Source organism: Thalia democratica, chromosome 1 (assembly GCF_965202585.1).
Source record: "Thalia democratica chromosome 1, ktThaDemo2.hap1.1, whole genome shotgun sequence".
NCBI lineage: Eukaryota > Metazoa > Chordata > Thaliacea > Salpida > Salpidae > Thalia > Thalia democratica.
In genome coordinates, this window is record NC_139165.1 from 55,133,684 (window position 1) to 55,147,000 (window position 13,317).

Genomic DNA, 13,317 nt, shown 5'->3' on the forward strand with positions numbered 1-13,317 from the left:
TAATTTATTAACCCTTTTGTGGTTCTTAGTTATAAATAAGCTTTTTTTTGTAATGTTTAACAATAACATTTTTATTCGTCAGTTTTTTTAGATTAAATGAAATTGACTAAGAAATAAGTCCTTAATTAAAATCCAAAACTGAAAAAAAAAACAAAAGTTGCCAATATCCCAAAAACATCAAGTTTATATAAAAAACAAACACCCCAACTACTAAAGTCAATTCACTGAAGAGCATTAAAATAATCTTAGTATAAAAACTATATGTATTTTTTGAGATAAGCAACACAGACTAGAAAAAGCCAAAAAGTCCCAATTTTTCTATGGGCTCAAGTGCTGACCAAATAAACCCGAACCCAAAAATTATAGTAACAAATATTAAATGCTTTGAAAATCTAGTAAAATATTAAAATATATGGTTTATGAAATTTTAAATTAGCTCTTGTTTTTTAAGAGCAAAATTGTTAGTATATAATAAAAACTTAGACGTACGTTTGACAAGTTTTATTGCAGAAAATATAAGTTTTTTATTGGTTTTAAAAAAATTTAATAAAAAATAGCACGATAACTAAGAAAATGATTCAACTAATATTTCCTTAAACTCTATTAAGCCACTTATTTATAAGCAACCAAATAAAACAACTAATCTATTTTTTGTAAACACTTTTAACTCTCTAACAAACTTCTGGAATAATTTCAACCATAAAAAATTAAAATAGTTTGTACGAGAAAACTATAAACTCAAACAGTTATATATAAAAGACGAATTTAAAAAAAGTGTTTTATTTTATGATTAATTTTAATACTGTGACAAAATGAAAATTTGTGCAACCGTGCCATAATTATTCAACTTATCAAATACTTACTTGAACTAAAGGCTAAAACAATTGAAAATCTTTGGTATAATAAAATTTCATGAAAATTTTACTTAAAACATAATATAAAAACAACAAAAAGTGCAAAAATAAGGAACCCTTGATATAAGCAACAAATTACAGTGAAGTTTTTATATAAAAGAAGTAAAAATAATAATTGACACCTTTATGTAACAGAAGGTGCACTATCAACAAGAGTCTTTTTTATACTGCCCAGACTTTCTAAGTATGCTTCTATTGGTTGAGGTGTCCGTTTAGAAGAGTTGCTGTAAGATTCTTCCCTCCTACCAAATTAAAATTGCTTTAAATTTCAGAATTTTTTTTTTAGCGAACAGTAAAAGTAAAAATACCTGGAAATATCGCTTAATCTACCGGTAGATATTGAAGATGATGATCTGTAGCACCCACGTGTGGACAAAATTAAGCTTGGAACTTCTAAAAACAAGGTTAAAAAATTATGAGATTTGCAAAATAATTAATTTACTTTTCAAATAAAAACATATACCTGATAAATGAGGTTGTATTTTAACTCCGTGTTTATTTTCAATGCAAGAAGTCAGATTTTTGCTGGCTGGAACCCACTTTGAAACTAAATATTTCATCCTACAAATTAAAATTTTGTAAGTGTTTTAAACAAAACAAATAATTTTATTTGTTACATTATATCATTATTCATTAAATCATATTTATAGTTTTTTATAAACTTCATTGGTATGTAAACTAATTTTTTTCACAAAAAACCTAGTGCAAGCAATGGAAACTCTGGCAACAGATCTGAACTTTGATATTCCACGCAAATTACCGCACTGTGATCTTATTGAAGCGTGAGACTTGTACCTTTTCCGTATAATCGAGTCGTCGTTAGGGTATGCTCCCATTTGTGCTAATAATGCCAAAGTTGCTTCCTCAGAATCCTAAAAGCAATATTTCAAAAGAATCATTTTTTAGAAGTCACATCAATTTTATTCTTGAAAAGTAATAAGTCTGAAGAAAAACAGTGTTTTAATAATACTTTGTTTTGTCAATTAATGCTGTAGAGTAAAAAAGTACGATAATAAACAGTTATCAAATTATACTAAAATCTAAAATATTATATAAACATCCAACTAATTACAATGAATATATTGCATTCTAACTAAAGTAAGTGTTATTTATATGTGTTTTGTAAGTACAACGTAGCAAAAACTTTAACTTCTGATAAACATTATGATCAATAGTTCTTAAGTTTGATTCAACTAGTTTTCACTGAGTAAATTTTAAAATAAACACTCTCTGTAACAACAAGTATATAAACTTTAAATCCTCCAATAAGCATGAGCAAATATTTCTTCTGATATGCCAACGATTTTCTACACGACTCGCTCTTCATGTACTGCATGTACAACTTGTGAATTCTTGTTGCCATCTGGCGGAGGTTTTTATTTCCATTATCAACTGTGGAGATATAAGTTAAATAAAATTTCAAAACATTAATAAAAATAAAGTCTAAGTACTAAATTTATATAAGTTATCAAATTTTCTTGTACTTATTTAAATACATAATTCTAGTTAGTTCTAAATTAATCACAACATAAAAAAAAATTTACAAATTTAGATCAAGTTTTATGCCAGAAAACAATTTGCTTAAAAATACAAACTATTTATATTTTAATTTGCTTGAAACGAACGCAACATTTTCCAGAAGAAACTTAAGTTATAATTAACTTGAACTTGAATAAATTTTTTTATTAAAAAAACGGTTAACAAAACAGTTTGGAATAAACAACATAAATTCATTCTATTTAATGAGAAGTATTAATTATCAAGTAATTCTAAATTTTTTCAAATATTAATTATTAACTTAGGTTGAGGTCATATCTTCATACGTTTTAAAAAATAAAATGTCTATCGAAAAAAAAATTCACCTGACACAACAACATTTGTTTGTAACTTTTCATTTTCACCCTCGATTTTAACAAGTTTATTTCGAAGCTGTGCTACCTCGTTATCATGGTTTGTTATCTGATTGTTTAGCATAGCAGTATGACGTAAAAGGCGTTGATTTTGAAGAGTATTACGGCTGATTTCTTCTTTGAGTTTCTCCTTATTTTCTTTTAAATGATGCTGGCATTCCATCAGTCGAGCCTATTTTTACAAAGTATACAACTTTCTTGTAAAAGTTTAAACAAAATAACCGATTTGCTAATTAATGATACAATAAATTTTATAGTCTTTTTTTATAGGTAGAAAAATTTGTAAAAATTGGTTTTTAGGTTACACAACAATAATAACTATGAAAAATTCACTTTATAAAAAAAAAATATTTCAAAAAATTAATTTTATAAAATATTAATCTACAAAATATTGCTTAAATATGATTCTTTTTAATATACGTGGTTTATGGTAGAATGGAGACTGCCAAAGTCACCTGTTGATTTGTTGTTAAGCTGAGTATTATTATTGTTATGAATATTTATGTGTTTATATGTATTTTTAGTGTATTAACTTTGTATGTTTTATTGTGCAATAAATTGTAAAACTTTTTTAACAGTACAAAGGTTAACATTACAAGGAGACCCTATTTAGAATAAACTACCAAGCTTAGCTTTATATTGTAATAATTAATCTATATAAGGAGTCATCAGGACACTACATTACAACAAAACTATTTTTTGATAAAAACGTTTTTTGCACACCATTTAAACTTTGCAATTAATATTCAAACCTCAATATTATTTTTTTCAACCAGGAGTTTATTAAAACGTTCCTGATTTTTAATTTTGTCATCATCCAAGGAAGACATGCTTTGTGACGTTAACAGCTTGAGTTGCATGTTTGAGTCACGTAATTGCTCGAGCTGCTCTCCCAACTTTTTCTTTTCAGCCAGTTGTTCATCTGCTCGAGCAAACATTTATATTAAAAAATTTATCAATTAATAAGTAAAGTATTTTAAAAACTAATAGATATAAAGTAGGAAAAATTGAAGTTACATCTGTCAAAAATATAGTAAAAATGGTTTAACTAGTTTAGAAGTTTTAATTTTTAATCTTTTTTTAAAAATTGGACAAGTTATCTGCACAACTTAATAGAAACTAACTCAGTTGAGCTTTTAGTTTGTCAAACTGTTTTATTCCTTGTTCATTTATACTATCTATGTGTAGTTTGTGCTTATTATCCTTGTTTTTACAATAATCAGAGATTTTAATGGCTTCATCTTCAATCATTTGTTGTAACTGCAAACATCTTTGTTTTTCAGCTTCAAGTAACACTTCCAACTTATCGCACCTTAAAAAAACGCTTATTTAAGTTATAAAAATTATGTTAAAGAAAATACAACTCAACAGAAACAGATTTTTCAAAATAAAAACAATTTCTTATAGTATTTATAACATCTTTCACAAAAACTTTTGAACATAAAGTTAAAATTGTCAAGTTTCCCTTTTTTTTAAATGCAATAACAGCTTAAGTTTTGTAAGTATTAATGTTTTTTTTTGTGAGTATTTCATTTTATTTATATCAAGAACTTATTTGTTCTCTTTTTGTGTTTTCAGTTTAAGTGACTCGAGTTTTTTATAACTACCCTTTTATATTTTAATACAGCATTTACAGAACTGACAAAAACACAACAAAACAACAATTCATACAAAAGATAGTTACAAACTAACCAATTTAAACTTATGTCCAATGAAGAGCTTGCAGGAAAAAAATAATTTGGTTATAACAGTTTATATAACTAATAACTGACATAAAACTATTAAATGTATATTGATAGAAACAAGGTAGTTAAGATTAATAAGTTTTTTTTTAAACGATGCTAATACTGAACAATTGATAGCAGTAGAAAAGGGATTGGTGAAAATGTAATAACATTTATAAATGTTTATATAAAAAATAACGGCATGATCAAAAGGTACCTATTGGTTTAAAAATGTTTTTATTTAATCAAAAAACATTGGATTTAAATAATTATATGATAGTTTACTACATAAAAAACACAATACACCAAAAAAGACTAAGTTAACTAAATGATTAATTAATTGAATTAAAATATTGATACTTTTTACATACTTAGCTTAAATTTAATTAGCTTAAAATTGATTTAGATTAATTAATGATTTGAATACTTCTTTTATAGTTTACAAAAAAAAGATTTTTTAACTTTGTATTAAGTATTTCCGTATGAACTTAACGTGAAATAAAAACAAAAAATTTTTTTAATAAGTTTTCATTAATTAAACCTAATATGTAAAATTAAAAAACAGTACTTAATAAACCTAAAACTATATTAAACTAGATTTGTAACTGTGAAAGTTTATCAATAAATCAAACAAACTTGGTTTTGAGATCTAAGGTGGCTCGTTGAATTGCAATTACTTGATTTTGTTCATTAGTACGAATTATTTCTTCTCTTTTGTGACGTTCTTCCGTCAATTCTGCTTCAATTTTACGCCTCGTGTCTTCAACCATTTGTTTGGTTAACAACTCGTTTCTTTTCACCTCCTCATCTCTAATAGACAATTTTAACTCCTGTTTTTTATTCAAATAAATACTAAATACTTTTAAATAGTTTTAACTGTTTAAAAAACTTATAATACTACTTATATTCTAAGATAAGTTCTAGTCAAATAGAATTATAATGATGTAATCTAAATCGATAAACTCATTTGAGATATTCCGCAAAGCTAGTAGGTAAGAATGAAAAAAAAATATGTTAAAAACTTTAAAATAGTAATAATTATTTTTTTATGTAGGTTAAGGGGCAAATTTTAATTATGTTTAATTTTTAAATTTCAAGTTATACTAATAGTGACTAAAATCATGTTTGACTAGATCATTTAAAATTTATTTTTTAGATTTGATTTTGTAGTGCAACTTCTAAGCTTTGCTTAAAATAAGTTCTGAATTATATCCTTGAGTTACTTTTATTGTATGTGTCTATTGACATAAAAACAAACTCAATATAATTGTAATAAAAACGAAAAAATAGATCAAGTAAATATATTAAATAACACTACCTTCAAATCGACTTAAAGTTGTGAAAGCTGAGAAAATTCAGTATATAAAATTAAATTATATAATTATACCATTTAGAAATACTTCTACCTAGATAGCATAGTTTTTCAAGTACGAAAACTAAAAACTGTCAAGTGTTTTAATACTAAAAATAAACTCATTAGGAACTCACAATGTTAAATAAACAACAGCCTCAACTGTTGTTAAAGATTATAATGTGTTTCAACAATAACTAACACTTATTTGCATTTGATGCTGATGATTGAGCTCGCATATAACTTCCTCTTTCTGAAGTTGAAGTTCTCTTTTAATGTTTTCACAATTTCTTATTATTTCATTTTCCTTTTTTCTACTTTCCTCTTTTAGTTGCTCTAAACTATTATAAGTGTCTTTGAGGATTTTTTCATTCTTTTCTGCTTCTTTCCTGTATAAAAATCAATGTATTTTTTATAAAATTTTACAAATTTAATAATAATAGTTAGTTTATTATTTAAACAAGTTTAATAAATTTTTGGTTTCAAACTTAATAATTATCAAGAATATTTACAACTTTTGAACTAGCTATTATAAAAAACTCAAACTAATAGAAATTAAATAAAACTCATAAGTTGGTTAAGAATAGATATTAGTTTGTATACTTGTAATTTATGAGATTTTCATAAAAGTGTTATATACCTTAATATTTCTATTTTCATAATATTCGATTCTTCGGCCTGCTGGCGTTGCAGCTGAAGTTTTTCTATTTGTGAGGTCATATTAGCACACGTGCGGTGATGCGTGTCTACGAATTCACGTGACTTTGATGTTTCATGCTCTAGTGATCTTTTCAGATCAGATTCTATTATTTCGGATTGCTTCAACTTTAATTGAAGCAATTGCACTACCAAAAATACAAAAATTTTCAAATAAAAATTGTAGAAAAAACTAAAACCTACATTAACAAAAAACTCTCTAATTCAATCTTAATCAGTTTATAAATATTTTATTTAAATATTATTATTGTTTGTTTTTTTTGTGCTTTCATACCTGATTAAAAGTGAACACTACAGTTTAAAAGTAGTGGTGCAAACTAATAAAAATAAACAACATATTTCTATTGCTAATCAACAGAAAATATACACTTCAATATTAGTTTTAAAGTAACCTTTTTGATTGAAGTCATTAAGAATCTGACGGTTTTGGTCATCCTTCAGTTTAATTTTATCTTGCAGTTCGTTTACTTTTACATCAAACTAAAAACAAAATTAAAACGATTACTTTATGTCTACTTAATAATATAATTACTTTTTAAATACCTTAGCAGATTTTTCAGAATATTCTCTATGGAGACCATGCAGATCATTTATTAACTGATCTCTATCTCGTGAAAGCAATTTTTCTACGTCGGAAGATAAACTTTTATCCTGAAATTTTAAATCAATGTCAAATTTAATTAGCAATAAAATGAGTATTTTTTCATTAAACAGTATTTTTTTTTCTTAATAAAATATATGTATTTAGTTTTAGTTAGTTGATTAGAAAAATAAAATATGATACATTTGAACTAAACATTATTATTTTCTGTAAAGACCTATGTTATGTAAACAAATAAAATATACTAATCATTTGTAACAAAATCGTACTAATTACTTTGAGAAACTTCCATAGTATAACAATTGTAATTATGTGTTTATTACCTTTTACAAAGCCGTACTTTTAATCTTCAACTTAATATGTATAGTTATGTACAAGTTAATTACGGTAAACATTCAAATACATAGTATTCAATAAATACAAGTATTAATTATTGTAAACTAAGGCAATATAGTTAAACAACACTTCAATTTTAACTAAAAATTATCATTACAAACTTTAAAATAACTAAGTGATGTTTTAATATATGTAATGTATGTATTTCTACAACAATTATTATGAAAACAATCATACTTAATTCTAAACCGTATTATTTACTAAAATGTATCTAGTTATTATTCATAACTTTAAAGTTACTTTAAATTTTATTACCTTGAAATAAATTCTACCTAAAATGTAGAAATCGACCCTATACAATTTCAAACTATGATTTTAAGTACATTGCAATACTTAAAATATTTATCATGGCTACTATGCACAAAAACTTTTTGTTATGTCTAAAAACTTGAACTTTTTATAATAAATTTAAAATTTAAACATTTTTTAATTTTGTTAGATTTAGTGCAAGGTTTAAACCAAGTAGTTATTTACTTTTCGATTAATATATCATACATTAACTGGATTAAATAGTATTTTAGAAGTATCTCAAGTTTACTACTATAAAAAGTTATAACATTACTTTAAAATTGATTTAGTCAAAGTTTTAGATTTAAAAAATACTAAATACATTGTTAATGCATGTTTCAAATATAGATTTTATGTAATTCAAAACATGAAATTGTTCTTTTCAAATTACTTTTAAACTGTTCAGTTTTGAGCGAATTTCTTTTAATATATTGTTATCAACATCTTCATTTTGCGAGCTACGTATCAAGGATCTAACTTCATTAATGAGAAGTCTCATATCACTGTTCAGAATTTCGCGAATTTGAATCAACATAGAGTCACGCCACTCTTGTCTTTTTATTACGTCGTAGTCATCGTACTTCTGTTTATAAAACATAAAAAGACTTGAAAACTCTATACATTTTACTTAAGATTTTGATTTTTTTTTGTTTAAATCTACATGTATTACACATAACTATTTCATCTATAACTATTTCATCTAGTTATAATTGATTTCAAATGAAATTACATTGTTAATATTGTAGTTTATTGTTTCGTTAAGAAGCTTTTTTAAAGCATCGTTGTTTTCTTGCAAGCTAATTTTCTCTTCGTTAAACGGTTTGTTAGGCATATCACCACCGGCACCAACTTGAGGGTACAAACTTTGTTGAAGTTTTGAGCTATTTTTTGCTGATAAAGAAGTTGACTTTTCCAAATCCAACTCAGTACTTGACTCTGAACTGTTTGATTTTTGAATGATAAAGTAATTAGATATAAAAAAACATATTAAGTAACAAACATTTTAATGGAGTCATATAATCTTTAAATGTTAAAGTTTTAATAATATATCATATATTTATTTTAGGATTTCAAATTTACCTAGACTCATCTTTGATATTTTGATCACTTTTGTCTTTTGATAAAATAAGTACGTCAGTTGTCAAACCGGTCAGTTTTTTAAACATCTTCGTAATTAAGTCATCTTTCACGTCGTAGTTTTGGTCGCTCAAACAACTTTGGTCAGCTGCATCATCTGTTTTATCGTGCAAGTTGTTGGCAGAATGTTGAAGAACTTTGAACAAATGCAGCAGTTTCTCGTCTGCCTGCTCGCTGAGCTGCAACTCTTCTTGCAATTTTTGAGCAACTAGCGGCTGATTGCCTTGCTTTTCTGAACGGCTGTTTTCAATCTGCTCGATTTTCATTTGGAGTTTTCCCAAACTTTCATCGTACTTTTGCTGTTAGAAAATTACTAAAATTCAACAAAAATGTTCTTTTAGGGATATTCTTTTTTAATTATCGTTTAGTTAAATAGACTTATAAAATTTTACACTCGCAAAATATTTTACGACTTGAGTTCAAAATCATAAATATCAAAAAAACTTTCTAGATCAAAATACAAGTAACAAACATGACATATTGTTATATTGCAATGATTAATAACAAACTTTTAAATTTTCTATTTCATTTTGATAATTTTTCTTTATTTGCTCAACCATTTCAACTTGAATTGACTCATCAGGTTTGATATAGTCTACACTAGTATCCTAATAACAAAAACTTTTGTTTTAATTTAATATCGTAAACGTTATCAATTAAACAACAAAAAAATAATACTAATCACATTTTAACATTATAGTCAGAACGTTTTTTACAAATAACTTTTTTGTATCGTGTTCACTCAAGCATGTCTTCCCAAAAAATAGTATATACATTTTTGTTTGTGCATTGAAAAAATACAAAAAACTAAATTAATTCGTTTTATATCAACCTTTTTGACATAAAAAATATCAAAACTTTTGAAAAACTGTGTCATTAAAATTAACAATATAAAAGTACTGATTAAATTCATTTTAAATGAATATTTCATTTTGATCGGATATTAATGTAATTCCATATAAAACAATATTTTATTCTTTTATATTTGAATTTAGACCATAAGCAAATTAAAACATAATTAAATCATACATCAAACATAAAGCCAAAAAGATTGCTCTTCACTACAAAATATGAATTAATCGCACAAATAGTCGAAATTAAGGCACTTTTTTACTAAAATTTAACCTACATACAAAAGCTATTTAAATCAGAAAATTTTTTATGGAATTAAGTTATCAACAAAAAAATCATAAAACCATTAGAACATTAAAATGTATTAAAGAAGTGTCCAAACAAATATGTGATTTTACTTTAAAAACTATTAAACTTTAGTTTTAAAGTTATTTAATATTATAAATACTATAAAAACATCAAGGATTATATACTAAATTTGTAAATATATATGTTATAAAATCATTGATCACTACTCGGAGTTATAGTTACTCAAGTAAAAGTATATCACAATATAAATCACTTGATTTTTATAATCAATTTCTTCTGAAGCTAGTTGCAAACTTTCATCTTCACTACAACTGCGTGAACTTTCAGCTGATGATGACTGTTGATTTTTTTCAATTATTAGAAAAAAAAAACAAAAGCATAATTTTTTTTTATCATTTCTCGTTTTTTCTTAAGATAAATGTGTATGATACACCAATTAAATGACCTAAGAGGTACACTTGAATAACAAATAAACAAACAACATTTAAATAAAAACATAAAAGTTTACACTATTCAATAAAAAGTACGGGCAGTTAAGTATTAGGTAAATGTTTCAAAATATTAACGAATCTACGTATGGATATATTCCAAGCACTTACATTTTCTACTTCTACCGGATTTATCTTTTCTTTGAATTTGTTGTCTTTATGCACAACTATTTTTTTATCTTTAAAATTTTCTCGTACGAATTCTTCAAATTTTTTCTTTTCTTCTTCTATTTTCGAAAGCATAAGTGATTTCTGTTCATTTAGCTCATTTTCGAACTTGATATTCTGCTCCTCATTCAAAATTTGTAAGTCTTTTATTTGTTTGTCGTTGTTAACTTTACTTTCTGCTTGTTTCTTTTGGGCTTCATACTTGAGTTCAAGACTGGTGTGTTCTTCCAATAACTTGGAAAATTCGCGCTGAACGTCTTTCAATTGCTCACAAATCTAAAAAAATATAATTACTTTAACGACATAGCTTTTAAAGTTATAAAATTTTAATCAAAGTACCAAAAAAGATAGCTTTGTGTTTAAAAGTAAAAAACTTAAACAAAATAAGGCTTACTTCTACAGAATTGTTAAATTGAACAGCAGCTTCTTTGAATCCCCCCTTTAAAAACTCGATGTTTTTGGTTGAGCCATCACCGTCTTTTGATGTGGAAGAAGTCAAACTACTGTTTGCACGCGAAAAATCTTCGGTCGAATCATTCAACTCATTTAAGCTCATTTGTGAATAGTTTAATTGAGTACTTACTTCTACTTGTACTATTTGATCGGTTTGAACACAACACGAAGAGGTCTTCAAGTCGTCAGACAGACTTCTAGTTTTATCAATGGCGTAAATTAATCAAAACCAAAAGATTGCAATTTTTCACTTCAATAATTAATTCACAGCAATTATTCTTAAATCAATTTTACATAAGTTTTTACTAAATTTAAAGTTATAAGAATATTTGTACATATATATTAATACTAATGCAATCTTTTTTCTTCTCTTTAAATTTATAGACAGTTGTAATTGATCTGAGTCGTCTCTCTTATTTTACAATGTGTATTTAAACGTTGTGGCCTTCAATGTTTAAAATATAAATAAGCAAAAACAACTAAACCTTTGATCTAGTTCTTCTGTAAGTTGCTGTATTTTTTCATCAGCTTGTTTTAGTTCTAATTGTAGCTCAATTATTTGCCTGTTGAAATAAAAGATTACAAAATATAAGCTAATACAGTTTTTACTTCTACAAAAAATTAAACGAACTCTTCTTGTTGCTTCATTCGGTTTTCGCAAATGTTGGTAAACTCGTTCTTTTTACTCTCCAGTACATTTTCAAAATCTTCTATTTTCGATAAGTCAAATTGTTCGAAAGACATGAAAGTTTCATCTCCAAGCATTGTTGACTATTAAATTATTTGTTAAAAATAAGTACGAAAAATATATAACTAAAAATAAAAACAATAAATCAAAATATTAATTACATGTGTATGTTTGAACGTATATGTAAAAGCATTTTTTGTATGAGTTAGAAAAACAAGACTACGATTTAAAAAAAAAATCATAAAGAAACAAAAGCTATTGAGATGGTAACAAATACGCTTCAACAAAAAACCTAATTTCAAAGATTTTACGAAGCCTACAAAAACTATAAACTTGAGATGCTGTTATTTTTTTATCAAAAATAAATAAAAAAGTGTTACTTATTTAATTTTCATTTTCTTTACTGTATGGTTTTTTATTCTAACATGAATAACCTGCGAAACAGTTGTTTTATTTTTGTCATTCTGCAAATTTTTAATATCATCAACTAATTTTTCAATTTGATGATCTTTTTCACCATTTTCACTACGAAGTTCGTTCATTTGTTCCATGAGCAAACTAATCTGTGTATGGGTACCATACTTATATTTTTGTTTTAATGTAGAAATGGTTTACACAACTAAAATACGTATAACTTGGAATAAATCCTCGTATCAAACAAACATTCCCATTAAGTGAGCACTTTTTTAAACTGTTTATGTTAACAGCAATTCATTTACAATCAGGAAACAAAAACTTTAAGAATATACTAAAAGTTTGTTTACTATTAACAAACTTGATTGTCTTTGTTGATCATATCGTGTTCGTATTTTTCAAGGTTCACTGAGTCTCTTTGTGACATAATAGTATTTTTAACGTCACGTGATTTCGACATAAGGATTCGCTGATCCTCCACAGCCTGTTCTAACTCCTCCAACCGTTTCTGTGACGTCAAAGCTTGTTGCTCGTGAGCATGTAACCTGCTAATTACGTCATCACACTCTTCTTCTTTTGATGTCAGTGCGTCGTGTAAAGACTTAATCTATTTCAAGAACTTTCTTAAAATATATATTGCTAAAAAAATTCTGCTTGGTTTTATATACTACTAAAACAGTTAAAAATGATAGGTAAAGATATTGAAAACTAAAATGTTAGTTTGAACTGTTTTTGATACTTTTTACTTTCAATTCTCCAAGATTCAAATGACTAAAATTAAAATTTTTAGCAAAGGTATCTTACATTATTTATAAACCTTTTTTTTCTATATACGAGAAATTAAAAACTTGAATAAAACCAATTTTTTTATATTATTGATTAACATATTTCAAAACCATGTTAAGTT

At 25.5% G+C, this 13,317-nt stretch overlaps 1 protein-coding gene across 4 annotated transcripts in view; it reads right to left on the reverse strand.

Moving 5' to 3' along the window:
• Positions 1–486: 486 nt before the first annotated feature.
• The window catches only part of LOC145849270 (uncharacterized), a 46,555-nt gene continuing 33,724 nt past the window's right edge, over positions 487–13,317 (reverse strand). For all 4 annotated transcript variants that reach the window (XM_082954425.1, XM_082954423.1, XM_082954424.1 and 1 more), the window contains exons 43-66: positions 12,772–13,017; positions 12,431–12,559; positions 11,940–12,079; positions 11,794–11,871; positions 11,250–11,505; positions 10,799–11,131; positions 10,453–10,536; positions 9,548–9,646; positions 8,982–9,337; positions 8,632–8,842; positions 8,293–8,484; positions 7,160–7,267; positions 7,009–7,096; positions 6,540–6,744; positions 6,102–6,288; positions 5,185–5,378; positions 3,949–4,136; positions 3,577–3,746; positions 2,777–2,996; positions 2,167–2,306; positions 1,614–1,786; positions 1,378–1,475; positions 1,223–1,307; positions 487–1,156 (exon numbers count right to left, since the gene is read on the reverse strand). In XM_082954425.1, the coding sequence (XP_082810551.1) occupies positions 1,039–1,156; positions 1,223–1,307; positions 1,378–1,475; positions 1,614–1,786; positions 2,167–2,306; positions 2,777–2,996; positions 3,577–3,746; positions 3,949–4,136; positions 5,185–5,378; positions 6,102–6,288; positions 6,540–6,744; positions 7,009–7,096; positions 7,160–7,267; positions 8,293–8,484; positions 8,632–8,842; positions 8,982–9,337; positions 9,548–9,646; positions 10,453–10,536; positions 10,799–11,131; positions 11,250–11,505; positions 11,794–11,871; positions 11,940–12,079; positions 12,431–12,559; positions 12,772–13,017 (4,098 nt within the window). In that variant the 3' untranslated portion in view covers positions 487–1,038. The remainder of the gene's footprint in view (positions 1,157–1,222; positions 1,308–1,377; positions 1,476–1,613; positions 1,787–2,166; positions 2,307–2,776; positions 2,997–3,576; positions 3,747–3,948; positions 4,137–5,184; positions 5,379–6,101; positions 6,289–6,539; positions 6,745–7,008; positions 7,097–7,159; positions 7,268–8,292; positions 8,485–8,631; positions 8,843–8,981; positions 9,338–9,547; positions 9,647–10,452; positions 10,537–10,798; positions 11,132–11,249; positions 11,506–11,793; positions 11,872–11,939; positions 12,080–12,430; positions 12,560–12,771; positions 13,018–13,317) is intronic.